At 31.8% G+C, this 26,428-nt stretch overlaps 4 protein-coding genes and 1 long non-coding RNA gene across 7 annotated transcripts; 1 reads left to right on the top strand and 4 right to left on the bottom strand.

The window, feature by feature from the left end:
* Positions 1–399: 399 nt before the first annotated feature.
* LOC114193968 (probable serine/threonine-protein kinase WNK11) lies at positions 400–2,387 on the bottom strand. Its single transcript, XM_028083980.1, has 3 exons — positions 1,916–2,387; positions 1,177–1,701; positions 400–983 (listed from the first exon to the last, which is right to left on the bottom strand). Exons 2-3 carry the CDS (start codon positions 1,678–1,680, stop codon positions 594–596), a joined length of 894 nt encoding a protein of 297 aa, XP_027939781.1. The 5' UTR covers positions 1,681–1,701; positions 1,916–2,387; the 3' UTR covers positions 400–593.
* Positions 2,388–3,250: 863 nt separating this feature from the next.
* Positions 3,251–5,217, bottom strand: LOC114194607 (splicing factor ESS-2 homolog). The gene has a single exon (XM_028084944.1). The coding sequence runs from the start codon at positions 5,036–5,038 to the stop codon at positions 3,533–3,535; it is 1,506 nt and encodes a 501-aa protein (XP_027940745.1). The 5' UTR covers positions 5,039–5,217; the 3' UTR covers positions 3,251–3,532.
* An 8,462-nt stretch (positions 5,218–13,679) lies between these two features.
* LOC114193069 lies at positions 13,680–14,191 on the bottom strand. Its single transcript, XR_003606217.1, has 2 exons — positions 14,095–14,191; positions 13,680–13,903 (listed from the first exon to the last, which is right to left on the bottom strand). It is a non-coding gene; the product is annotated as an uncharacterized LOC114193069 (long non-coding RNA).
* Positions 14,192–16,131: 1,940 nt separating this feature from the next.
* LOC114194458 (WRKY transcription factor 1-like) lies at positions 16,132–19,970 on the top strand. Of its 2 annotated transcripts, none has more exons than XM_028084685.1 (5): positions 16,132–16,352; positions 17,235–17,946; positions 18,031–18,196; positions 18,270–18,428; positions 19,073–19,970. In XM_028084685.1, exons 2-5 carry the CDS (start codon positions 17,343–17,345, stop codon positions 19,647–19,649), a joined length of 1,506 nt encoding a protein of 501 aa, XP_027940486.1. In that variant the 5' UTR covers positions 16,132–16,352; positions 17,235–17,342; the 3' UTR covers positions 19,650–19,970. The 2 variants fall into 2 exon arrangements, with proteins under 2 accessions (XP_027940486.1, XP_027940487.1); XM_028084686.1 differs by having other exon boundaries at positions 16,169–16,352; positions 17,277–17,946.
* A 1,116-nt stretch (positions 19,971–21,086) lies between these two features.
* On the bottom strand, positions 21,087–24,433 carry LOC114194406 (scarecrow-like transcription factor PAT1). Of its 2 annotated transcripts, none has more exons than XM_028084596.1 (2): positions 24,270–24,433; positions 21,087–23,114 (listed from the first exon to the last, which is right to left on the bottom strand). In XM_028084596.1, exon 2 carries the CDS (start codon positions 22,928–22,930, stop codon positions 21,299–21,301), a length of 1,632 nt encoding a protein of 543 aa, XP_027940397.1. In that variant the 5' UTR covers positions 22,931–23,114; positions 24,270–24,433; the 3' UTR covers positions 21,087–21,298. The 2 variants fall into 2 exon arrangements, with proteins under 2 accessions (XP_027940397.1, XP_027940398.1); XM_028084597.1 differs by having other exon boundaries at positions 24,259–24,406.
* Between the last annotated feature and the right edge of the window lie 1,995 nt (positions 24,434–26,428).

The raw sequence follows: 26,428 nt of genomic DNA, 5'->3' as shown, positions 1-26,428 counted from the left end.
CTTGCATATAAATAAATAAATACATAATCTTACTACTACCTTTCAAATTACTATATATTTATACGTATAAATACATTATACATACCATACAATAAAATTATGATTAACTATAAACATATAATATTATATTTAAATACAATAAGAAAAGTTCGATTAGGATGAATTAATTTTTAATTTTGAATCTGAAATTCAAATCAAACAATCTAGTTGAAGAAATAACAATTCCGTTTTCAATGTATGAGACCAGCATATAAATTTGATAATTGTCTGTTTATGATCCAAATGAGCTTGTAGGTACAGCTTAAGAAGTTAAAATTAGATTGACGCAACCCATTTTGTGAGACCCTCCTAACGATTTAAGTGTTGAAACAAATAAAAAAGAATATGGCAGAAACAAACGAGGGAATCCGCTGAAAAAACTACAACTGGGTTGATTGGTACTTTCAGTTCACTGAGGAAGTCCTGTACAATACAGATATAGTGAAACTGAAGCAGAAATGCATCTACTAAGCAACTATCAGAATGGAATACGAACATATACTTTGATTGGAAGTAAAAAGTTGTTGAATTGGACAAAAGGGTCTCAAACATTATCAAATTATTGGTGTTGATTCTTCATCGTTGTTGAGTTCATAAAAGAAAGGATCCTTAAGGAGATCTGTGGCTGAAGGTCTTGCCCTTGGTTGTGCAATGCATTTCTCAATGAATTCCTTCACCTCTGGTTCTGTGACTTTGCTCAAAGCCTGAGGCTTAATTCCCTTGGTGACCTTTTTGTAGATCTTCGCCACACTGTCACATTCGCTGTAGGGTATCTCCATTGTAACCATTTCAAGCAAACACATTCCAAAAGAGTATATGTCCACCATCTCAGTGTAATCCTCCTCATACAGCTCCGGTGCCATGTATTCAGGTGTTCCTAAAATTGAATGTGCAGCATGGTTCCGTCCCACTATTGCAGCCAATCCAAGATCACCAATTTTCACCTGCAAAAAGCCAAGATGAAAAACCAAGCTGTTCACATTAATTAAAACCAGTTAAATCAGGAAAAGTAAACCGCATTTTTTTCATTTAACCTGTGAAAGGAAAAGAACTGCATTCAAGTTTGGCATGGCTGTGTTTCATTCCTTGATATGATTTCAATAGCATGAGAACTAATAATAAGCAGAAGCAAATAACCTGGCCAATGTTGCCGTTAACGAAGATGTTGCTGCAATTGAGATCCCTGTGAATGATGCATGGGTCATGAGTGTGAAGATATTCCAACCCCTCAAGGACCTGTTTGGACCACTTCTTGAAAGCCTTAATGGAGACATGGCGGTGCTTCTTGCGGTAATCCCTGAGGTTGCCGGAAGTGCAAATCTCAGTGATGAAATTGATGTTGTGGCGTTCCTCATCCTTCCACACACTGTAACAGACGATGATGTACTTGTTGCTGAGCGTTCTGAGCAACTCAACCTCAGAATGAAGGCGATTGATGAGAACAGGGTCTTCGCTGAAATTCCTGAGCCGAACCTGATTCCACGCCACCTCAATTCCTTCCTCCTGATCAAAAGCTCTGTAAACCTTCTTCACAGCTCCACAACCGAGAAGATCGTTGTAACGCCCAAACCTTCCCGTCGGATCAACCTCCACAAACGCCTCCACTTCGGTGTCGCAACTGTTCGACTTCTCCGCAGGCATTTTCAGTCTCTCTCTCCCACACTAAACGAAACAAATTGAAAATTAATCATGAAAGTGGATCACCATTGCTTCAATAATTTTCAACAACCCTACTTTTTCGCCGTGTGTCTGTTCATTACATCATCAGCTACCTTACATACATTCTATTTTTCTTGGATTGTACAATTTCTGTTACTGCAATGCATGAAAATCAAAGTAGAAAATAGTGATTTTAAGCGCAAGTTGGAAAGGTTACCTTAACGAGAATTGAGAATGTGGAACCTGGAATTGAAACCCTGAATGGAAGTGTAGAGATTAAATAGCCGAGAGAAGATAGTGGTGGAATTTGTTAGAAGTGGAAACGAATGGATGAGGTGGCAATGCAGAGGTACACAAACACAATCCCCTTTCCATTTACAATTTTATTTTTTATTTGGTGCTTTTGAGATCCTTGCCATGACACAAAATCGTGATGAAGAGAATCACTGCATCTGGATTCTGAAGGTGTTTTCTTACATTCACGAGAAGAATGGGGAACACTGCTCTCACAACTAAAGTTTCAGGCGAAGCCCGTGCTCAAGTATACCTACAAATTACCAACACTACTTCATTATCTCACTCTTCCAATCTGTTTCCGAACATCATTACCTCACGATTCTTCCAAATTATCTGTTTTCAAATACCACTCGCTCTCTGCAAAGTGTAGAGTATCTACCGCTGTAAGCATCTTTTTTTTTTTTTTTTTCACGAGTTATGACACGCGGTGCATTATGGTTCTGAGAGGCTATATTGGGAAATTAGGTCAATTAGCTAAAAAATTGAATCAACGTATTCAGCAGCTAAATCACCTTGATGATGACATGCGTAATAGTCAAATGCTTCAATCTGAAATGTTTAGATCCATTGAATTTGTTGCCTTCGACGGCATCACATTTTTCATCATACATTCATATAATCTGCTGGCAAATATAATTGGTTCATCCGTACGGTATGCATTGGTGTAGCTTTTACTTCAAATTACAGAAGTTTTGAAAAAAATTAAAATTTGGTTTGGATTCCATTGCGCCAATTTCATTTCATTACTGACAAAAAATGCTCATCAATGAAACTTTTTTGACAGATTTATCAACTTAGTGAGTGATGAACAAATTACTGAAAAGATGGGTGAACAAGAAACTAACTTCATCAATGGAGATTATATTTTCAGGAAGGATAACCAGGGACAAGTCGATCATTTGATTAATGGAACACACCTCAGGCCTCTCCATGGCTTTCTTTGGTGCGATTGATTGTTTTTATTTATTTTAGAAAGTAAATGAAGTTGAAGAACTGAAAAGAGATTTGTACATTGCACATTCATCACACGCAGGCTCAAGTCTTGTACGATAATAACCATCATCTGATAATTACTCGAAAGGCTTATACCATAAAAATACTTATCAAACAGCCATTTACATCAGTTCATCAGTTTCATGTAAGATTTGGCTACATGGCAGGCAACTGCATAGATGCATGGAGAAACCAGAAAGAACCTACTTTAAGCAAAAAAGAGAGGTGAAGAAACTATTCAATAAAAACGAAACCAACCAAATAAACAAAAAAGTCAGACAGTAACATCGTAGTTAATCAAATATACAGCAGTGCGTTCTGAAGAACTTTTATCAAGAAGATTTTGCACATAGAAAACCAGTAATCGAAGAGTAATGCTATAACTAAGCTGAGGTTACAAAATTGAGTATGCAAAGTCTATATTATTCTCAGATTGTTCTTTCTCTCCAAATGTATACGGCAGTACAATAAACACATTATGAAGGGGGAGAAGGAACACCTAGAGCACGGTCATTTCATCACAGTTTTTAAATTTTACAACATATCACCAGGGAGGATTGGAGTCCTCTCTAACAGATGGAGACCTGGAAACCGTGCTCTCATCTCTACCAACCCTTGACACACTTCTACCAACAGTTCTAGGAGTAGACAAAGCAGGAGTAGAACCACGGTAACTTGCTCGAAGAGTTTCATCAACAGAAGACGAAGACTTGGCAAATGCATTCCTTACAAACTTCTGTGCAGCAGGAGACAGCATACGCATGCTTGGGCTAGCACTCCCTCCTCTAACCCGTGATGCCAATGGTGGCTTATGAAACATCTTTGACCTTTCCCTCAGCTTCCGTGCAGCCTCTCTTGAAAGAGCGTGTGCCTTAGCATCTCTCACTGGTGCAGAAGGAATCTTGTAATGAGGTCCATCAGCACTACCACCAATATCAAGCGGTGTATCCTCCTGGTCCAACCTCAATGGAGTCCCCTCAATTTCTCCCCAAGTGATGAAGGGGGATTCATCTACCCCCGGTGCAGGGGATGGTGTCTTAACATAGCTATAACCATTATCAGCTTTCTTCTCAGATTCCAAATAAAATGGATTCGGAGTCTTCCTCAAATCCTCCAAATCATACTTCTGTAACTTATCCCCGTCTCTAAGAGACATAGGAGCTGGTGTAGCACCAGCAACAGGCGTATAAAGAACCTCCACAGTTCCATCATCTTTCGGCCTAGAATCCATCATTTTACCATGAAACCTTGTGTTCCCACGATTGATCTCTTTCGTGGCAGCTTTAATTCTAACAGCCATCTCCTCCTCAGTCAAGGGAACCTCACCCCGATCAGCGGGATGATACATCAACAAATTCTTGGCAGTGTAATTCCACCCTTCAAGAGTACTCGGAGGCTGATAAGAGGTTCCATATCCATCAGTAATTCTATCCCTCTTCACATCCTCAATACCCTTCACATCCTCGTTCAAATACCCAAACTTCTCTTTCCTCTTCCTATTCACTTTCTCTAAAATCTTGGAAAAGCTTTGATTATCCTCACTAGTATACCTCCTAAGAAATTGATCAAGACCAAGGGAAGTATCAACTCCACCGTCGTTACTCTCCCCCTCTTTAACCTCCGGGATTAAACGAGGCGTTTGTGGGGGCTTTCCGTCAAACTCATCCAAAGGTGTGAAATTTCTAACGAACGTGGAACCGGGTGTGTGGGAGGCGGTTCTAGAAGTATCGTTGGGATTGGTTACCTTTGATGCGCCGGCGCGGCGTTCGAGGATCTTCAATTGAGCCTCGCGAATCACGACGGGGTCGCCGGTTTTTATGGCTTCGAGCCAGTCGAGGCGGTCCCTGAGCTTCGAGATGTCGGGGAAGTAGTCGCGCTCGATGATCTTCTCCAACGCCTCCACGTAAGTGTCCTCGTCCAGAACCCTAGAGTTCTTCGCACTCGACGACGACAACGATGTTGAATCATTAGGGTTTTGCACCGACACCTGCGAAATCGAAGGAGAAGGCGACGACAAGTGCAGCGGCGAGTGCCCTGGGGATTGAAGCATTCTGCTGAGGGTAAAGTTGCGATTGATTGAAGGAATTTGTGATTGCAAGTTCAAAAATTGAAGCTTTTAGGGTTAGGATTTGATGGTATTGGGTATAGAAGATGATTTTCTGGTTCAATACAGAGACGAAGCTATAAGGGAACTTCGAACAAATTTCCAAAGCGCGTTTTCGTTTTTGGAACACATTAATCGATATTTATCTTTTCAATATTCACAACAAAAATCTTAGTTTTAATCTTTATCATAAATAATTTTAAATTGATTTTAATATCCAAAATTATATTTATCATAATATAAATATATTATCTATTATCAAAAGTGACCAAAGGTGAATTAAAATTAAGCAGCTTAAAATTTTGAAGATTATTTTAGAAAAAAAGTAAACATATCTTGATGATGATTTGGTCCACATCTTATTATCATAAAATTTTCATTTATTGTATTGGTTTTGTTATCTAAATTATTTGCCAACATATAATTTAGACTTAACCAGTGATGATTTGGTACAATAATAAAAAAATTCACTAACAAAATTATAAGAGATATCAAAGTTAAATGGTACAAAATACAATTAAATCTATGTTGTGTAAGTTTTTTTATAATAAAAGCATAAGAATTGGCATAAAAATTATCTTTAAATTCATTGTAGAAAACACGCGGAATTATTTCGATGGAATAGATAAAAGATAATTTTATTGATAAATTGACAACTATTTTTAAATTAATAGAAAATATTTAATTATAGATTATATTAACCGGTGTTTTAAAGATATTGATAAAATTGTATGAAAATTTATAATTAATTGTGATATTAAATGAATTATCACTTAATAATAATTATTGTTGTTTTTTTTTTTTGTTTAGAGGATAAAAATGATCATAATTATTTAAAACTAAAAATTATGTTTAATATTTTATTTGATGCAAATTATAAAAGAATTAAAAAAATAATAACATAATTATATTTTAATATTGTTAGGAGTTAAAATATAATTAAATATAAAAGATTAAATTATATAAAATAAAAAAAATTAGTATTAAATATTAAAAATTTACAAAAAATAAAATAAAATATAAATTAAATAATAAAATAACTAGATTTTCGTTACTAAAAATTTTAAAGTGATTTATTTTTCAAAATTTATAGATAGTATATTTCAAAGCTTTCGAATCTTTACATCTCAACATTCATTAAAATAATCTTCAAGTCTTAAAGAGATTTTTTTTTCTTATTTTCTTGTAAATATTTTAGGAATTTCAAAGTGTTTATTTTGTGTCAGGAAAATATAACTTAGAATTTCAAAAGGTTTTTTTTTTTATATAAAATCTATTATATTTATAATTAATTATTCTAATTTTTAATATAAAAGTGATGAAATTATGCATCTGACCTTTGTATAAAAACAATGGTTAACATTCGCTTTCAAATATTTATTATTAAAAAAATTAAAATAGATATTGACTTGAAGTAGAGAATGATTGTACAACGTTTTCTCACAGGATAAAATTAATTAATTAAAGTTTTAATATTTCCAATAACTCTTTTACTGTTGTTACTGTTGTTACTAAGATTAAAGAAAGAATAACTTCATAAATTTTTATTTTAAAATGAAACTAACAAGACAATATTATCTAACTTCTTTAATTAATATTAAAAGAAATTTGGAATAGATTTTGACTTGAAGTAAAAAGTGATTATATAACGTTTGATCTGTCTGTTCTGAACACAATAAAAATTGTTATTAATTAATTAGTTTTAATATTTCTAATAACTCTTTTATTATTGTTACCATGGTTAAAGAAAGAGTAACTTCGTAAATTTTTATTTTTAGAATGAAACTAAGGTAATGAGACATATATTACACATGAATGAGTTAAAACAAAACGAGTTAATGCAACAAAAACAATAAAAAGTGGATGTTTTCTTCTTTTACTCCCATAATTTCTATGTACACTCTGAAGAGTTTTAAAAGAGTCATCCTAATGGTATCGAATAATCTTTTTGGAATTTACGAAACCATATTTCAGAACAAAATTTTAGAACATAAATAATTTTTAAAATAAATTTTTATCAGTAAATATATATATATATATATATATATATATATATATATATGTGTGTGTGTGTGAACATTCATTTTTATAACTTTTGTTTTAGTGGACATAATTCTATATCTATTTTATCTTTTACTAGCATAAACACATAAGTTATAAGTATAATTACACATTTTTAAAATATAAATGATGTTATATTAATAAAAATATACATAATATTATATTAGTAAGTGATGATATTGTAATATATAAAATAAATTTATATTTATTGAAAACAAAGTGAGATAAATGGAGAAAATATGAGGAAGTAATTGTTGATGGATAGAGAGAAGATAGATACTTTTAAAAAACATGTAAAAGTAAATGTTAATTTTTAAAATTTTTAAAAATAATTATATTATAAATGGTCAAATTTAAATCAAGAAATATTGACACAAAATAAAAAAAATCATATATAGAAAAAAGAAGGAGAGAAGATAAACATTTTTATAGAAAAATGTAAAAAGTAACTATTAATTTTTAAAAATTAAAAAAATAAATATATTGTGAAAAGTAAAATTGGAGTTATGAAATATAAACACAGAAGAGGTAACCCTCTTTATTTATAACGATAATTTTTATATTTTATAAATATTTTTAATTTACTTTTACAACCGTTTTTTGTCATTATTTTATTATACACAATTCTTTACCAACTTTACTCTTTATTAATATGTTCTTTTTATTATTTTATCTTTTAATTTTTGTAAATCCGTTTTTTGAACTCAATTAAAATTTTCTAATATAAAATTTTTATATATTTTTTGTCATGATAAAAAAGTAAATACAAATATATTTAATCATGTGTTTCAACTTATTATAAGAAAATAATGTGTACATGCATAAAAGATGTTTTAAGTAACATTTATTATTATCATCACTTGCGAACCAATATGTACCCAAGATGGGTAGACACACTTCTTGGTTTTGTTAAAATTATTATTAAATATGTGAAAAAAAAATTATTTTATCTTTTCTAATTTTTTATATTTGTCATTCTTAATTCCTTACTTTTATTTTAAAATGGATCTGGATTAAAACTCAAATAATTTCTAATTGTCATCATTGACTTAAGGTCTTAGATTTGCGACCGATTATCATTATTATTGTTAATAGATAAACAATATGAAATTACTATAGTGGAAATATATTTGTTTTAGTTTTATGCAATTTAAGAATAAGGTATATGGAATGCAATTGATAAAGAATGATCATGTTATTATTCAACTTCTCTTATTATTCCGAATCAATTTCAAAACAAAGGCATGAAATTGTTACATATTTATTTGAGGTTTTTCCTTTTCACACGCACAAATGCAACACCTTCTGATGCATCGCTTTACGCAACGAGGAGCGAGATAAGGACAATGCAGATTTACACAACCAGAATTCATATGGCACTGATAGCTACAAGCATCCACAAACCCTACAAAATCTGTTCAATTTTTGCCAAATCATTAGTTAAACAAACATGGTGTCTCATCCATTTCACAAGGGCTTAAATATTTTTTTTTTTCTCATTTTCGTAGTGTTTGTTGCGAATGGTCCTCATTTTGATATAATGTTTAAAATGATCCTCATTTTTTAGCGAATGTTTAAAATGGTCCAAATAAAACATTTGGTAGAAATAAAAACCATCCGCAACAAACACTACAAAAATGAGAACTAAAAAAATATTTAAATCTTTCACAAAAATCATCATATAAAATTAAACACCACTCTAAATCCAAAATAGTTTGTGATTTTTGACACAAACAAAAGTATATACATAACTGTATATAAGAAAGGTGCAACAAAAGAGAATCAGAGCGAAGCATACCTGTTGGAAGTATCACGAGAAATAAAAACATCAAGCAAGGAAACAACACTGAAGTTTTTGCCATTGGTTATGTGTTTAAAGGGTTTTCTTAGAATAATTGTTCAAGTTAAGGAGTTGTGTATATGAGAATTATTTATAACCATAATATTGATAACAATAACTACGATGATAAAACATTATTATTTAACTTATTTAATTAATATTAAAAGAAATTTGAAATAGATTTTGACTGGAAGTAGAAAGTCATTATATAACGTTTTCTCATACTTTGAACACGATAAAAACTATTATTAATTAATTAATTAATTAGAGTTTTAATATTTCCAATAACTCTTTTATTGTTGTTACCAAGGTTAGAAAAAAGGAGTAACTTCATAAATTTTTATTTTTAAAATGAAACTAATCGTAATGAGACATATTTTTATTTTTAACTTCTAATTGTTTTTTAACTTCTTTATCCTAATTTTATTTTATGAATAAAATTTAAATTTATAATACAAAATGATTAAACCAAATATTTACAAGAAAGTATGAAGTATAAAATGAATGAAATATAATTATATAAAATCTTAGATAAAATAGATTACACGTGAATGAGTTAAAACAAAACGAGTTAATGCAAAAGAAAAAAAAAACAATAAAATGTGGATGTTTTCTTCTTGTACTCCAATAATTTCTAATTACACTCTCAAGAGTTTTAAGAGAGTCATCCTAATGGTATCGAATAATCTTTTTGGAATTTATGAAATAATATTTCAGAACAAAATTTTGGAACATAATTTTTAAAATAAGTTTTCATCAGTAAGTATATATATAATAAGGAGCATTCACTTTTATAACCAATTGTTTTAGTGTAGATAATTCTATATTTATTTTATTGTATGTTTACCAGTGTAAATACATTATTATGTGTATACATAATTGTTAAAATATGCATGATATTATATTAGTAGATGATGTTATTGTGATGTGATTAAAATAATATATAAAATAAATTTATATTTATTAAAAACAAAGTGAGATGAATGGAGAAAAGATGAGAAATTAGTTGTTGATGGATAAAGAAAAAATTAAGAGAAGATAGACACTTTTATATAAAGCATGTAAAAGTAAATTTTAATTTCTAAAAATTTAAGAAATAATTATATTGTAAAGACTGAAATTGAAATTATGAGATGTGGACACAAAAGAGGGAATCATCTTTACATATACTAGCATAAACACATACGCATCTTTTTAAACATGCATGATATAATGTTAGAAGTGATGACATTGTAGTGTTATTAAGTTAATATACAAAATAAATTTATATTTATTAAAAACAAAGTGAAATAAATTAGAAAAGATGAGAAAATAATTGTTAATGGATAGGAAAAGAACAAAGGAGAGAAGATAAACAGTTTTAACGATTAATTTTTAAAAAATCTAACAAATAATTATATTGAAAAGAGTAAAATTGAAACTATGAAATGTGAACACAAAAGAGGAAATTATCTTTCTATATAGTTATAGATAATCTTAGGAACAAAATAAGATAAATGGAGAAAATATGAAAAAGTAATGAATAAGGAAAAAAATTGAGGAAAAATAGACACTTTTATAGAAAACATGTACAGTAAAAATAACGATTAATTTTTAAAAATTTAACAGATAATTATATATATATATATATATATATATATATATATATATATATATATATATATATATATATATATGCATAAAAGTTGTTTAAGTAACATTTATTATTATCATCATTTGGGGACCGAACTAATGTGTATCTGAGATGGCAAGCACACTTCTTGATTTTATTAAAATTATTATTAAATATCTGAAAAAAAATTATTTTCTCCTTTTTAATCTTAAATATTTGTCCTCTCTTAATTTTTTACTATTATTTTAAAATGTTACTAAATTGAAAACCAAATAATTTCTAACTGTCGCCATTGAATTAGACTCTTAGATTTGCGACCGATTATTATTATTATTGTTAATATATAAACAATATGAAATTATTATAGTGGAAATATATTTGTTTTAGTTTTATGCAATTTAAGAATAAGGTATATGGAATGCAATTGGTGAAGAATGACCGTGTTATTATTTCAACTTCTCTTATTAATAGGAATAAATTTCACAACAAAACATGAAATTGTTACATATTTATTTTAGGTTTTTAATTTTCGCACGCGCAAATGCAACACCTTGTTCACAACCAACATTGTCATGGCACTGGTAGCTACAAGCATCCACAAACCCTACAAAATTTGTTCATTTTTTGTTAAATCATTAGTTAAACAAACATGGTCTTTCATCCATTTCACAAAAACCATCATAAAAATATACAAAAACCATTCCAAAACCAAAATAATTTGTGATTTTGGAGATAAACAAAAGTATATAAATAATTGTAATAATTTGTGATTTTCGAGATAAACAAAAATATATAAATAATTGTATATAAGAGAGGCGTAACAAAAGAGAATCAAAGCGGAGCATACATGTTGCAAATATTACTAAAAATAGAACCATCAAGCAAGAAGCAATAGTGAAGCTTTCGCCCTTAGTTTTGTGTTTAAAGGGGTTTTTTAGAATAATTTTTCAAGTTACATATTTGTGTATTTGAGGATTATTTATAATGATAATAATAAAAATAATAATGAAAATAATAACTACAATGATGATAATAAAGTGCATTAAATAATAAAAGTAAATATAATTCAATATTGAAATTTTTTTATATATTTCTCCTTATAAAAATGATAATTTTAATGTTGTATACATGAATTTCATTTTAAATAAATTTTTCTAATTTTATATCTTTCACTCATTACAATGTTCTTTTGACATTTTTCCTTAAATATGTTACAAATAATTAACATGAAACTTTCCAAATATAATTTTTTAAATCCTGTTATTTAATTTAATAATTAAAAATGTAGTATTATGCTTCAATGTGAATGAGTAGAATTTTTCTATATCAAAAATTCATTTTCATAAGTATCTTCTATTTTATCACTTATAACAAATAAATATATTCGGTTATTCCTCGTCAATATCCTTATTTAAACAACAAAAAATTAATACTAAAATATAATTTATCAAAATTAAAAAAATTGAAAATGTAACCTCCATTTGGATATTTGCTATCATTTGGGCGGATGGGATTGTAAGAGAGAGAAGAGATTGATCCTCACATAACACGAAGATTTGCACAAATTTAATGTAAATAGCCACTGAAATAACGAATTTGTCCTTATTTTATTTTATTTTGTTACATAGTAAGGCATACATATACAATAGCATTATTTTAACTGCACCTTGAACGGTTCAAATTCTCTGCATATATTAATAATATTTTATTATTTTTTATAATTCAATATGTAATTAAAATTATTTGCAATAAATCACATTTTATTTTAAATTGGTTACATTTATTATAATTTTATTTTATCTAAATAGATTTTATTTTCTATTCATTTTAATTATAAAGATAAAAGTATAATTTTATATTTTAATTTATTAAAACATTTTTTTTATATATCACATCCACGAAATCATTTATTAACTTTCACACATATTCTCTTCAAAATCCTTCATCTATTCCTTCAAACAAATAACACTACAATCATCTTTCTATCTCCTATATTTATTCACTCTCTCTCCCTCGTATCATTCCCCTCGATCCAAACAATTCTTAAAATAAAAATAAATGATAATCAACTTACAATTAAAAAAATAATTATAAAAAAACATATAATACATAACTTTTCTTTTCATATTTATAAAATATAAATATATAAAAAAATCATAAGATAAAAAATATTAACGATTAAACTAATATTTTATTATGAAGTTAGACAAGAGTAAATTGCTCTTTTTTATCTTCTTCAACAATGATAGAGAACAGAAGAGAAATGAGAACAAAATTAATGTGTTTGTGTCTAACTTTTTTGTTTAAAAAAAAACGTGACTATATAACTACATTTAGTGTCACAAAAATATATCTCAATAAAATTATATTCTTTATTGCATTTAATAAATAAAAATCTACCTAATTTAATTTCTATCAATATAGTATATATTACATATAATTTAAAATGAGATTTTGAGAATATATGAAAAATATATTTCAAAAAGATATTGTTGAACTAATTTTCAAATATTTTTTTAGTAAATAAATGTTAATTTTTTAAATGAGCTTTTTCTAACGATTTTGAAGATACTGTTAACATACTATTTTATTATTTTATCTTTTAATTTAAAAAAAAACTCAATTAACTTTTTTTAATATAAAAGTTTTATATATCTTTTATAATGATAAAAAAATAAACACACATATACGTAAACATATGTTTCCACTCATAACAAAAAATAATATATGCATAAAAATGTTTTAACTAACATTTATTATTACCATCAAATGGGACCTATGTGTATATGGGAATGGATAAATGCATCGCTTTATTTTATTAAAATTAATATTAAATATCTGAAAAAGAAAATATTTTGTTAAACCTAATATTTTATATTTATCCTCTCTAGTTCTTTATTTTTGTTTAAAAATATTACAAGATTAATACCCAAATAATTTATAATTGTCGCGATAGACTCTTAGATCTATGAGTAATTACCATTATTATTGATAATACATAGATAATACAAGATTATTATAGCGGAAATATATTTGTTTTAGTTTTATGCAATTTTTAAGTATATTGAATGTAATTGATGAACAAGAATGATCATGTTATTACTTCAACTTCTTTTATTACTAATAAATTCCACAACAAAGGCATGAAATTATCACATATTTATTTGAGGTTTTTCATTTCCACGACACACGCAAGTGCAACACATTCTGATGCATTCCCTTTCGCAATGAAGAGGACACTTCAGAAGACTACAACGAGCTTTATTATAGCACTCGTAGTTACAATCACCCACAACCCCTGCAAAATTTGTTCATTCTTTGTCAAATCATTAGTTAAACAATCATGGTGTTTCATCTATTTCACAAAAATCATCATATAAAAATAAGCACAACTCCAAATTCAAGAAAATTTGTGATTTTTGACACGAACAAAAGTATAAATAACTGTATATAAGAGACACAACAAAAGAGAAACAAAGCGAAACATACCTGTCGTAAATATTATGAGAAATAGAACCATCAAACAAGGAAACAACATGGAAGTTTTTGCCATTGGTTGTGTGTTTAAAGGGCTTTTTTAGAATAATTTTTCAAGTTATCGAGCTGTGTATCCGAGGATTATTTATAACTAACAATAAGAAAATAATAATGATAACAATAATTACAATTATGATGATAATAAAGTGCATTAAATTATAAGAGACAAAGGTATGCTTTAGAGTTGAGGTTGGAGCTTTAAAGTTTTTGAGGTATCAAAATAATATATTTAAAATTTTATATACTTAATCATTGTTACTAATATAACAAAAGTATAAATAATTTATTATTTAAATTTTTTTTATATGTTTTATTCTTAAGAAGTGATAATTTTGAAGTTGTATTTGTGACATGAATATCATTTTAAATCAGTTTTTCTAATTTTATCTCTTTCAATTATTAGAATATTCTTGTAAGGACGTTTTTCTTATAATACGTTACATGTAATTAATGAAACTTCTCACATATAATTATTTGAATCTTAAATGAAGGTTACTCTAATTCAACAATTGAATCATTAACATCACTTTTAGTTTTCATATGTATCTTCCTTTTTATCACTTTTAAAAATAAATTTATTCGTTTATTTCTCATCAATATACATATTTAAAACAAAGTTTAAGTCTAAAAAATAATTAATCAATATCTAAAAAACAACGCGGTGCGTCCTCCACCCTTCATAGAAGCGCGGTGCACCCTCCACTTGTCACAACAGTGCGGTGCGTCCTGCAGTCATCGCAACAGTGGTGGCACCTCCTCCACGATCGAATGCAACGTAGCGGTGTAATACTCAAGTCAGGTGTCTGAGTGCTCACAAAAAAATCATGTTCTTTCTCTTCCCTTCGCGAAACACACAATGTAAGATCCAGAGCCTCCCTGAAATAGAAATAGTCAGCGACACTCTCCAAACACCCAACAGTGCTTCCTCCACCAATCGAAGGCAGCAATGCATCCTCCACCCATTGAAGCCAACAGCGGCTCCTCCATCGCCTAAGCCAACAGTGCCTCCTCCACCATCGAAGCCCACGACGTGTCTTCCACCGTCGAAGCCTGCAGTTATAGTTGGAAGCATGGATTTCCAAAATGTGCTACATGAAGGTTCATCCAAAGTTGCATCCAATCTTATTAACATGGAAGATGAAGAATATTTCCATATTTAGTTGTGTACTTTGTTAATTAGAAACTTTAAATTTTTTTGTTGAACTTAAGGATTATGAGCTTGTGTATTTTGTTAATTAGGAGTTTTGAATTTGTTGGTTGAACTTAAAGATTATGAGCTTTGATTTGGTTTAATTTGGTTTAAGGATTTTGTTGCTTTGATTTGGAATGATGTGATTGCATTTTGTTTATGTTGGCAGGGAATTATATTTCGTTATGAGCATCGGTTATTAACTCTTGTAACATATCTGTAGTATTACTTAATTACTTGGCAGGAATTGCTTTATGTTTGTTTAATTACGGGGGCTAGCCCGTGGACTACGAGCCATACAGTTGGGCTGGGTGGGCCACATAAACAAATCCAATTTCAACTTGTGGGGCGGACCAACCATGCACCACGCATTTCACGTGCCAGAACGCGGGGCGGGCTAGAACGGCCCTAAACCCTGAGAAGCCTTAAAAGTGTTTTAGACTCGTTACTATATATACTTTTTCTCTGAATGTACTCCATGTTAATTCTTTACCATGACATAACTATTCTTATTTTTCCTTTCTTATTTCATGTGCTCAGAAAGTTCTTTATGAAATGTTAAAAAATATAAGACATGTTCTGTAAAGTCCTTTTCAAAATGCTAATGGGGTGCAGTTAATAAAACAGGCCCAATTGGTGAATGTAGCCCAGAGCAGAGAGTATTGTGGTGCGGTTTGAGAGAGAGAGAGGGAGAACAAGAACCGTCGATTGAAGACTTGACAAATGAAATGAAAGCTCAGAAAAGCATATTCTATGTGTGTGTATGTCAGCGTGTCACTTTAAAATTAATAACACAGCAGAGAGAGAGAGAGAGTGGACTTTTGTTACCTTTTGCCTTGTTTTTTGGGTCAATTAAATAAGGATGTTACATTGGACTCACTCCCATTGCATTGCTTCCTTCCACCACCCAAACCCACAACACAACATCAACAACGTTTTCTTCTGCTCTGCAACAAATAAACACTTCTTTACTCAACTCAACTCCCTCTTCTCCAATTTCGAGACTTTTCTTGTTTTCCGGGTAAGTCATCTCTTCCCACGTGCAATCTTTCTCTTTATAGTCCCCACAACCCAATTTCACTCTTTTCTATTCACCCTTTTTAATCTTAGCGTACTAAAATCGATGTCGGACTTTTTTTTTTTTTTTTCTGGGTTAAGGGATATTTGGAGAGAAGGTAGAAAAGAGCGTTTTTTTGAGACCCTAGCAAATGAATTAACACTCTTTTTGATTTGGTTCGTTGGGTTAATTTCAGAAACAGAATAAAGAATAAAGAATAAAGAATAAGCTATCTCTGAATGTTTTGTTTGCAATTGGGTTGTTTAACAGATAATTAAGTAGAGAATGGTATGATCTCAAAGTAGGACCTGGAAATTAAATTTTTGGTTGAGATTTGTTGAGCTTCTGTGAATTGGAATTTAGTATGGCTTTAATTATGCGTGTGTATGTTTGTATGTTCATCTATGGCGTCAAGACTCCGATTTGGAATATTTAGATATAGTATTTGGTCCATCATGAGTGAATGAATGATTTCGCATGTTTAAAGTGAGTTTCATATTGCTGCTGCTTCTGCTAATAAAAGTTGGGTTTTTTTTAGCATCTGCTGTTTAGCAAGTAAAAGTAGAAAGAGGAATTTTTATTAGAAAAAGAAATTGTTAATTATTACATAGGGAAAACAATAAGTAAAGGATACTCTTTTCTTTTTTCAGCGAAAACTTTCCGCATTTTTTGCCTTAGAACAGGGTTGACATTAATAGAACTGATAAAAAGTTCAACAATGGAACCTCGGATGAAACAGAAAATTTCCCTACCCACTGTTCATGCTGTAGCTATTACTGATCTTTCTGTCACATGGAACTGGAACCTAAATTTGTATTTTTTCTAATAGCTCTTCAAATGTGTCAGGTCTGAACAGCCACAAGCTCACATTGCTTAGTCATCTTTCAGGACATTCATGGAAGCAGTCAGTGAAACTAGACCCATTTCCTTCTGATTTATAAGAAGTAGGTTCACATGGTTTCTTCAGACAAAAGTGTAGATCAAAATACCCCTTCTGGTAAATTGCTGCAGCATAGAGCCAGTCCTGATAGTGATGTTACATTGTCACAAGGTCATGATACTAAAAATGATCCTTCCAAACCAGAGGGAGCAACAAGTTCTCCTTCTGCTGTAGTTAAAAATGAAGAGGGGAAGGACTCCGATGCTACTGCATGTGCCCTGGAATCAGATCAAGAAGGAAGCACGTGCTCATTACCACCTGAGAAACATTTGCAGAGCCCTGATACTCTTTTGAATGAATTGCCTCCATTGCAATCCAGTCAAGAAAGTCCCTCTATAATACGTGAAAAGGTGTCTAAAGATGGCTATAACTGGCGAAAATATGGTCAGAAACATGTCAAGGGGAATGAATTTATACGGAGCTATTACAAGTGTACATATCCAAATTGCCAGGCAAAAAAGCAATTGCAGCAGTCTAATAATGGGAACATCACCGATTGTGTTTGTATCGGACAGCATAATCATCCTAGGCCTCAATTGAACTCCACAGTATCAGTTGAGTGTGTTTTTCCGGTTGTTGAACAAGCAGCACGCAAACCCTTGTTAGCCAATGTGAAAGGTGAGCAGTTAACATTGTTAGTACTTTAGTTTATATGATTTCATAGAAAAGATCTTAATGCATGTTATGGCACCATTTCTGAAGACAAAACATCCGTTGAGCAAGGATGCACGTCTCAACAGATCAAGCCTTTACAGTCCTTTCCGACTGCAAAAGTGTCCCCAGTTATTGAGTTGAAAGCTGCACATTTACAATTGTCAAAGGCAAAGAATCAGGTTCATGACAACGAGGATCCTGAGTCAAAGCGACAGTAAGTTGTTATCACTATGTTTTAAAATTTGCTTTGATATATATGTTTTAAAATTTGTGTTGATACCATGCAGGAAGAAAGACAGTAGTAATGCTGATTCCATTGGAGTTAACATGTCAACTCGTGAATCTCGTGTTGTTGTTCAGACTTCAAGTGAGGTTGATTTGGTAAATGATGGGTATCGCTGGCGCAAATATGGGCAGAAGCTAGTTAAAGGGAATGCAAACCCAAGGTACATGTTAAATTTTCATTTCAAATACAGTCTTATTTTCTGCCATTGTGATGGGTATCTCATTTTGCCTTGGATGAGCTAGCGTGAAACCTTGTCGCCATAAATTAATTTCATTAGCTTCTAGTGTAATGATCTCTTTGAGATATTCTTTGCCTGTTTGAAAGCAACAGGAAATGGTTATAGTATTTTCTTCTATATTATTTTCAAAGTATGTTCCACATGCACTTTTTGTAGGATTTTTAATCTTAAGTCCACACAACTAATAGTCTCAATATTATGGTTTTAACCATGATTTAGCAGTCCTATACTGGTTTTGAAATGCAAGCAACACTCTTGAATGTTTGAACACAGATGAAAAATTTTATTACAAGCATCATGTTTCTTTAGCATAAAAAGAAAGCAATGGAAATTGTATCAATACAGCTCCGGTTCTGAATTAGAATATTGGGAATACCAATTCCTTCAGTCTAGCTGCATCCTCTTCTCCAGCTGGTTAAACTTGTCAAGTTACCTCTTCTCATTCTGGTTACACTGTTTTTAGATGTTTATGTGCTCTCTCTATTCCTCTGTGCTCTGAGCTTTACATGGAAGCATCATTCACAAATGTTTTAATTTAATGTGATTGGATTTTCTCTCTACTGCAGAAGTTACTATCGATGCTCAAATCCTGGATGCCCTGTCAAAAAGCATGTGGAAAGGGCCTCTCATGATTCAAAAATTGTAATAACTACCTATGAGGGACAACATGATCATGAACTTCCCCCTGGAAGGACTGTCACTCATAATGCAGCTACAAATACTCACACAACGACCATGAATGGCAAGGCAGGAACCGAATCTGAAGATACTGCTGTTAACAGAGGGGAACAAAGTGGCTTGGGCTCGGCAAGCAAATTATCAGAGCAACTAAATGGCAAGTCAACTACTAAGTCAAAGGTCCGTGATATGGTTCAGTTTAGTGTGATAAGCCTTTCAAATGAGGGTCCTGAAGTTAAATTAAATGAGCAACAACAAAAAGATAACTCAGGTACCAAAGACGATTCTGTCAGCAGTGATGTTATATGCAATTCTAGTTCTGGAGTTCCGTGTAGATCCAATGAACAGCTGAAAAGTGAGGTAAAACCTTTATCAGAAGGAACTAAGGCCATTCATGATAACCCCAGTACAGAAAGCGAATTTAACAAGCAACCAGCAGCTGATGCAGAACCGGTCCAAAGCTAAATTTGCAATATTTTTTGAAGCTGCAGATGGTCACAGAAGAGTATAAATATTTGACTATGACATAGGCTTGACAGATATATTGTGGGATTATAATTCCTATCTCTACTCTAACCTTCACTTTACTCTTCTTCTAGCTCTCATTCTCTTTGGGCAGTTTGACTAAATATGCAAATTACAATTAATACTACATTGGATATCAAACTTGTATACCATTATTGTTAGAGTTAAATAAGATTTACATTTTCGTACATATGTATCTAAAATTCTAATATATCGTTGAGCATACTCAGTCATTCAGATGTAATTCTTGTTTTGTGCCTAGTAATCCTTCCATCTCCTTTCTTCTTGTAAATTTAGAAGTGCAATGCAGAATTGTAGTAGTTGAAAATAGCAAAAGTTATTCCATGCGCTAAAATGTGAGTGTTGGTGCAGTGGTTTAGGTTCATTCTTTAATGTCATGTTCAATGGCAACTGAATAGAACAGGATATTGGTTGGTATTTTATCATTTATCGAAAGGTGAAATAGACACTATTCTGTGTTTTGGAGCTTAGAGACCGAATATATAAACAGCCAAATCCTCTCTTACATTGTCTCAGTACACGAGAAGACCAATTGGTGTCAACTTTGGAGGCTGCTAAAGAATTTTATGGGTCCATTACGTTTAAGCTCATTCTTGAAGTCTAGAAGATAATGAGAGTGTTTCTTCTTACACATTCGTTTATAATTTTTATTTTTTGACTTTCAACTCTCTTGCTACTGAATTGAAAATACAGAAAGAGTTGCATCTTACAAGTCACTATACCCTTTGGAATTTATGCAATTCTCCTATTTGGCACTGATATTATTTTGTCAAGTCCACCTTTACAAGTTATGTTCGAGTAAGTCAGCTTGCTAGAAATTCGTTCTTCCTTCACAAAGCGACACTTGCAAATGTTGAGGTCCCCTAATGATCCAAACCACACCCTCTTTAAAATGATATAATATTTTTCCTGTAAAATGAAAATTCTTTCTGTAGAAGGACACAAGAATTTTCCTTCATATTGGTCCACCAAAGCAACGATCACACCAGCATAACCCCTTCAATACGCAGACCCTGGACCAATAAAAGGAGTGACTGTGCAAAGATAATCTTAGTCCCATGGCCTACCCTCTTACAGAATAAAGATAACTTTCATCAAATTTCAAACTCTCAGTCGTAGTTTTTTTTGTTTCAGTTATCATTAGTTATCTTAAATGAAGCCACGTGGGCTGTTTTATTAATTTAATCCTAACGCTTAAAGCAAAACATCTAATAAATACATGGACAACAATGTCTGATAACAGGATAGCATAGTTTCTAAATGCTTCTGATATATTCTACAAATTACTTTCCCCGTCACTAAGTCTAAGTATATTATATAACCATTGGGGTGCTCAGAATTCAGGGGCCAGAAAAGATTTTGAAATGACAGATTAATATTGCTGAAAAAGGAAATTTGTACCTACAATTTCTATAGAAATGCTTTAAACAAAGAAAATAGACTATTAGATTGGATTTAATGTCGAGAACTTTCTCATTAACTTTTACAGCAATGGAACAGAAAATGAAGAGGCATAGGTTCTTCTTTGTACCCTGACAAACATGCAGGAGTCACATATTACCCATGTCTCATTTCCATGCGCAAGAAGCAACCAAATCTCTATTCATCCAACCCAGATAAAGAGCTCCATCTCTCTCTTCAAGTCTATATCTATTACTGTAGTTCTCAAGCAATTTCTTAATGGTACCATTCACCAGTGAACTCAAAGGGTAAGGAGTGAAACCGGCCATTGCAAATCTTGATCTCCATTTCCCAAGCACCTCATGCCGTTCCACCCTCTCAACCCCTTCACAAGCTATGATGTTAACCAAATCTCTCGCCAAACAATGCTGCTCAACATTGATTCTCTCTTTATGATCTCTAGGAAGAGTCACATCTATTGACTCAAACATTGCTGTGTAATAGTCCAGAGTTTCAAGGAAACGAGGAAAGAATGCAGCAGTGTTTGTGTTAGATTCCTGCTCAACAAGTGTCACCACCTTCGGCGATAGGCTCCTAACCAACCTCAACAACCTATCCCTGTGATTCTGTGTACTCACACTTTCATCTGGCATATGATGTAGCATGAATGCAAAATTCACAGCCAGAGCTTCCCCCGGTCGAACTCCAAGGTTATGTAGTTGAACATCACAACCAGAAATAGCTGCAGCATGAAACTCAAACGGCACCTTAAAATGCTCAGCAAGCTTTGATAACCTCCTTCCCACTATGTGCAGTCCACCACCTCTAGCATAAGCTGATTGTGAGTCATCAATACCTGTAATCCGAATGTGGGGTGGCCCTCCAGGTCTAGCTGCAAAAGCCTGAATTAAAGTGATCCACTGGCTTCCTTGACCAATTTGGAAATCAATTATGTGCACCCTTTCTTCATCTTTCATAGCTTCTGCAATGGCTCCATTTGCAGACATGTACCCAAATTTGAAATAAGGGCAAACCTCATACAGTATGTGCATGTAGGAGAGAAGCTCAGAACTTTCTGGTTCTTTGCATCTTAAAGCTTTGTATATTGAACTCCCAGAAGCAGCTAATCTTGCAACAAGTCCTTCCAGCATGTATGCTCCCAACCGTTGAATTGGGTCGCCAGAAACTGACACCATCTGCCTTAGTTCATCCATCAGCCACTGTGCCATGAGCAAATCATTGTCTGCAATGGCTTTGGCACATGCAATAAGGATGTGCTTCAGGTTTTTGCTAGAAATTGCCACCATTGTTTGTCTCCAGCTATCCATCTCAAGTGAAGCAAAGTTGTTTCCATTGCTTATGGCACTGTCATAACAATCAAGATTATCAGAGTCAGGGCCAAGCATCACACTTTCCAACTCTCTCAGTTTGTGCTTGAAGCTGCTTAAATCATCGGTTATGCAGGAGCCACTCAATGGAGAGCCATAGGTATTCTCAGGGGAATGATACTGATCAGAAGGATATGACTGAGACTCATGCTGCGATATGGGGCTACCATTAGGTGAGAAACTAAGAGTTGAAGGAGAGTTGTAAAGAGTGAAACTGCCAGCTACAGAAGATGATTCCAATGTACAGTAAAGTTCAGAAGAACTTGGAGTTGAAAAGTGAGTTCCATGGCCTCCATCATGGTAAAATAGCTGCTGATTAAGGGTGCGATACTGCGGCAAGCAATAGGCTTCAATTTGTTGTAATGGTTGATAGTACATGCTTGAACTTCTATGTTGCTCTGATGCCTGCATTATAACTGCTGTAGTAGTTCAAGTTATCTCTTTCAGATTGTATCTTGCAGCAGAACAATGGACAATAGTGGCCTAGAGATAGCTGTTAATTGATCCTCATGGCAACATAACAGATATGACCCTGAATTGTTCAGGTTCTCTCTTCTGAGTGGAGATAAACCGCAGATTTAACATGATCTTCTGTCTGCGTGGAAAAATCCCAGCATCAGTTTTATCATATTCAGTAGCAGCTTGCAACTTACAATGAATAGAACAGAGAGAAAGACACAGCTCAAATATTCAGTTGATAGGAACAGAATTTAAGGGCAACTTTTTCAGGTCCTACAGAAACTAGGAGTTTAGAGTCAGCGCACTGTTAACATTAGTCTACTTTTTTCTTCTTCTTCTTCTTCTTCTACCGTGTATTATCAACTTGACTCTCATACCAAGTCAAACAATCTGCTTATTTTCTTTTTATCACAAAAGAATGAAGAACAAACTGGGATCTATCAGTGAGAATTTCCAAGAAACATCATAGTTGACCAATTCTAAAGATTACTGGTTTAAAGAAAAATACTTTTGAAATTTCCAGAATTAAACAAAGAGAAGGGAATGATTATTCGGAAAGGGAAAGGGAATTATCCAAACATGAACATCAGATTTCAATAAAAAAGTAACAAATAAGACGCGAGAAATGTACATGGCCCCACATATGGTTGAATTAGTTTTCATCTGAATGAAGCCAGCCACTAAAAACAACTGCAGAATTTAAGGGAAAATCCTCAGCCAAATCTAATGAAAATATAATGTTTATAAAAGTTGTGAAGAAAATTTCCGATTCTGCTTGATTAATTCATTTCAGTGCTTCCAATTTGGCTGAGCTGAAAGAAGAAAGCTTTAAATTTCGGTCAGAACAGATGTACAAAACACAAAAAGCAGAAACAGCAAACGGGAAGTACCTATACAAAGCAAGGTTAATCAAGCTACCACTCATACGGTATTCATACATAAATCATAGTTTATGTCATAAGCACATAGGTTAACAACAAAATGCACATCAACTCATGATTAGAACTGGAAATTAAAGTGCACTTCTCATTGCATGAATTGGTTAAGAATCAATTAAAGATTAGAAAAAGGGAGATATACATTTCTGTAAAATCCATTCACATCATGACATCAAAAACAGAAATGCTAAAACACTGGAACTCAAAAGGTCCAAGAAGTATGAGCTTAATACACTTTACTTCACAAACCCTTGTAAATAAGAGAAGATAAAACCAGAAGCAAATTTTGAAGGAAAGTATGAAGCCAATGGCTTCAGTTTGAGAAGTTTTTGAACATTATACCAGTTCCTTACCAAGATTTGAGAAAAAATCCAGGGTTGGAAAAGCACAGTGAGCTAGAATCTGAGAGCATGGGGGAGTGTAGTAGAAGACAAGGCTATTCCAATGAAGAAAAAACTACTGAGAAAGCATTGGTTGGTGTTAATATGATGCTTGGTGACAACTCTTTTTATTGAAATGACAAGAGCACCCCTTGCTATCAGTTTGTTTGGTCAAATACAGCCATCAATGCCACCCTTACAATTGTGTCTCACATCACACGTGGCCCTCTTTCACTGAGTTAGCATTTGCTGCTTCACTCAGTTTCCTTTTCAATCCATCTACTTACCTATTCATTTTTTTCCTTATACCATTAATATCATTCTTTTTCAAAACAAAAACATCATATTAAATGTAAAACAAACAAATACTGGTATTGTATGTACAATTTTTCTCTTTTCTTTTTATACACTTGAGTACCACACATCCACACAACCTCCTATATGGTTTTCATTAATGACCTACCAACTTTGATGCCAATCTGGCGTCTAAAAAAGAGTTTCCAAATTTCAGACTCGTTTGAAAAAATTCTAATGAGTTTTTAGATTTCAGACTTGTTGAGAAAATTCTAGTAATCACGCCAATGTAAAACATCAGGTTAGAAAATACAAGAAATTTAGCTACAAATATCATTTGTTTGTGTTAGTAATTTTGTCATTTAACTCTATTCAAGCCATATTAAACCATTAAGGTGCTGCTCTTAATATATAGAATGTTAACCATTTAATGTAAACAACTTATTTATGTCCTTCTCACTACTTAGACAAATGATTAACAAGATATTCATAAATTTCTCTGATTTCACACAGTGAAAATCATTGCTGAATAGTAGGGTATTGAATACTATGAATAGTGTATGTGAACTTTAATTTAATTTCTCAACTAGTGATAAAAAAGAACTCCCTAACAAACTTCAAAGTTATTTAAATCAACAACCTCATGTAATAAGGATTATTATATAGATTAATGTTCAGTATTGTACATAAATAATATATGCAATAATGATGATGACTAGGTTTGGAAGTGTATCCATCCAGGGTGGTTTAGCTGGACCGATATCTCTTGCACGACATGTATGGGAAATGACATCAGATAAATGACATGCTCAACTCATCAATCAATTGTAAAGTACTCTTATTTTTAGGTATAAAAACTTGTATTGTTAGTGTTATTTATGAGAGTTTCTGCTCCAGTCTTGCAGAGTGTGTTTTTCTTTCTGTTCATCATAGGTGGAGGATACACCATTACACTAGTCCTTGCTGAAAAAAGATGCATCTACTTGCATTATATAGAAATTATTAGCAAAATCCAATCTTTGATTTGGGAAATTTGAAGAGTAATTGTATAACTGAAATACTGTTTCAGTAAGTTGTTTGAAAATCATAGAACAAAAGCAGAAGTAAAATGATTTCTGACTGCTTCTATATGATATGCAAACATAAACATTGAAGTAAGAAAGAACCAAAGAGAATAGAACCTATAGAGTTAAGGAGAAAACAGTGTAAAACAGTACCCCACTTAGTTGTAGATTAAACGTTTCTTACTTTTTTTTTTTTTTGGCTTACCTCCACGACAAACAGTACAGAAATCATGAATTCAACTTCACTCAAGTGAAAAAAGTATGTAAAGTGGTTTATCTACTCTTTGATTAGAATTGAAATACTATGTAATCATAAGGTATTTCTAGTTAAAACTGAGTAAATACACCCTTACTTTATCACTTTAGACACTTTTTCACTTTAGATGTATCAATAACTTACACAAAGTTCATGTCTGCAAATAAAAGCATGCTCATCCTCCTGCCAAATCTAGGTTGGGAAGTGACAAATCTGTTGTATTCATTAGTTGCATTGCATCGGATCTTGTGCACATATTAATTTGATTTTATTAGATTCACTCTTTATTTCAGGTGCTTCTATTATATTTCAAGGATATTTTAAATTTTTTTTACTCTCATCTTTTACTTAATAATCTTTTACTTACTGTTATTTAGTGTAAGTTATTAATTAATTAACTATTACTTTTTATTTTTGAAATAATTAATAATTCATATTAAATCACGTAAAAATCAGATATATAAATATAGTATAATTTTTGGATCGATAAATAACATGGAAAACTTTGAGGAGAGAGA

This window comes from Vigna unguiculata, chromosome 8 (genome assembly GCF_004118075.2).
Source record: "Vigna unguiculata cultivar IT97K-499-35 chromosome 8, ASM411807v1, whole genome shotgun sequence".
NCBI classification, from domain to species: domain Eukaryota; kingdom Viridiplantae; phylum Streptophyta; class Magnoliopsida; order Fabales; family Fabaceae; genus Vigna; species Vigna unguiculata.
This window is presented reverse-complemented; position numbering and strand designations above follow the sequence as displayed.

Bases quoted from the DNA above. Each gene is read 5' to 3' on its own strand.
- LOC114193968 (XM_028083980.1), bottom strand. From the start codon at position 1,680: ATGCCTGCGGAGAAGTCGAACAGTTGCGACACCGAAGTGGAGGCGTTT. The intron at 984-1,176 runs GTTATTTGCTTC...GGCTTTTTGCAG, and splicing joins TTAACGGCAACATTGGCCAG to GTGAAAATTGGTGATCTTGG.
- LOC114194607 (XM_028084944.1), bottom strand. From the start codon at position 5,038: ATGCTTCAATCCCCAGGGCACTCGCCGCTGCACTTGTCGTCGCCTTCT.
- LOC114194458 (XM_028084685.1), top strand. From the start codon at position 17,343: ATGGTTTCTTCAGACAAAAGTGTAGATCAAAATACCCCTTCTGGTAAA. The intron at 17,947-18,030 runs GTGAGCAGTTAA...CCATTTCTGAAG, and splicing joins CTTGTTAGCCAATGTGAAAG to ACAAAACATCCGTTGAGCAA. The intron at 18,197-18,269 runs GTAAGTTGTTAT...GATACCATGCAG, and splicing joins GATCCTGAGTCAAAGCGACA to GAAGAAAGACAGTAGTAATG.
- LOC114194406 (XM_028084596.1), bottom strand. From the start codon at position 22,930: ATGCAGGCATCAGAGCAACATAGAAGTTCAAGCATGTACTATCAACCA.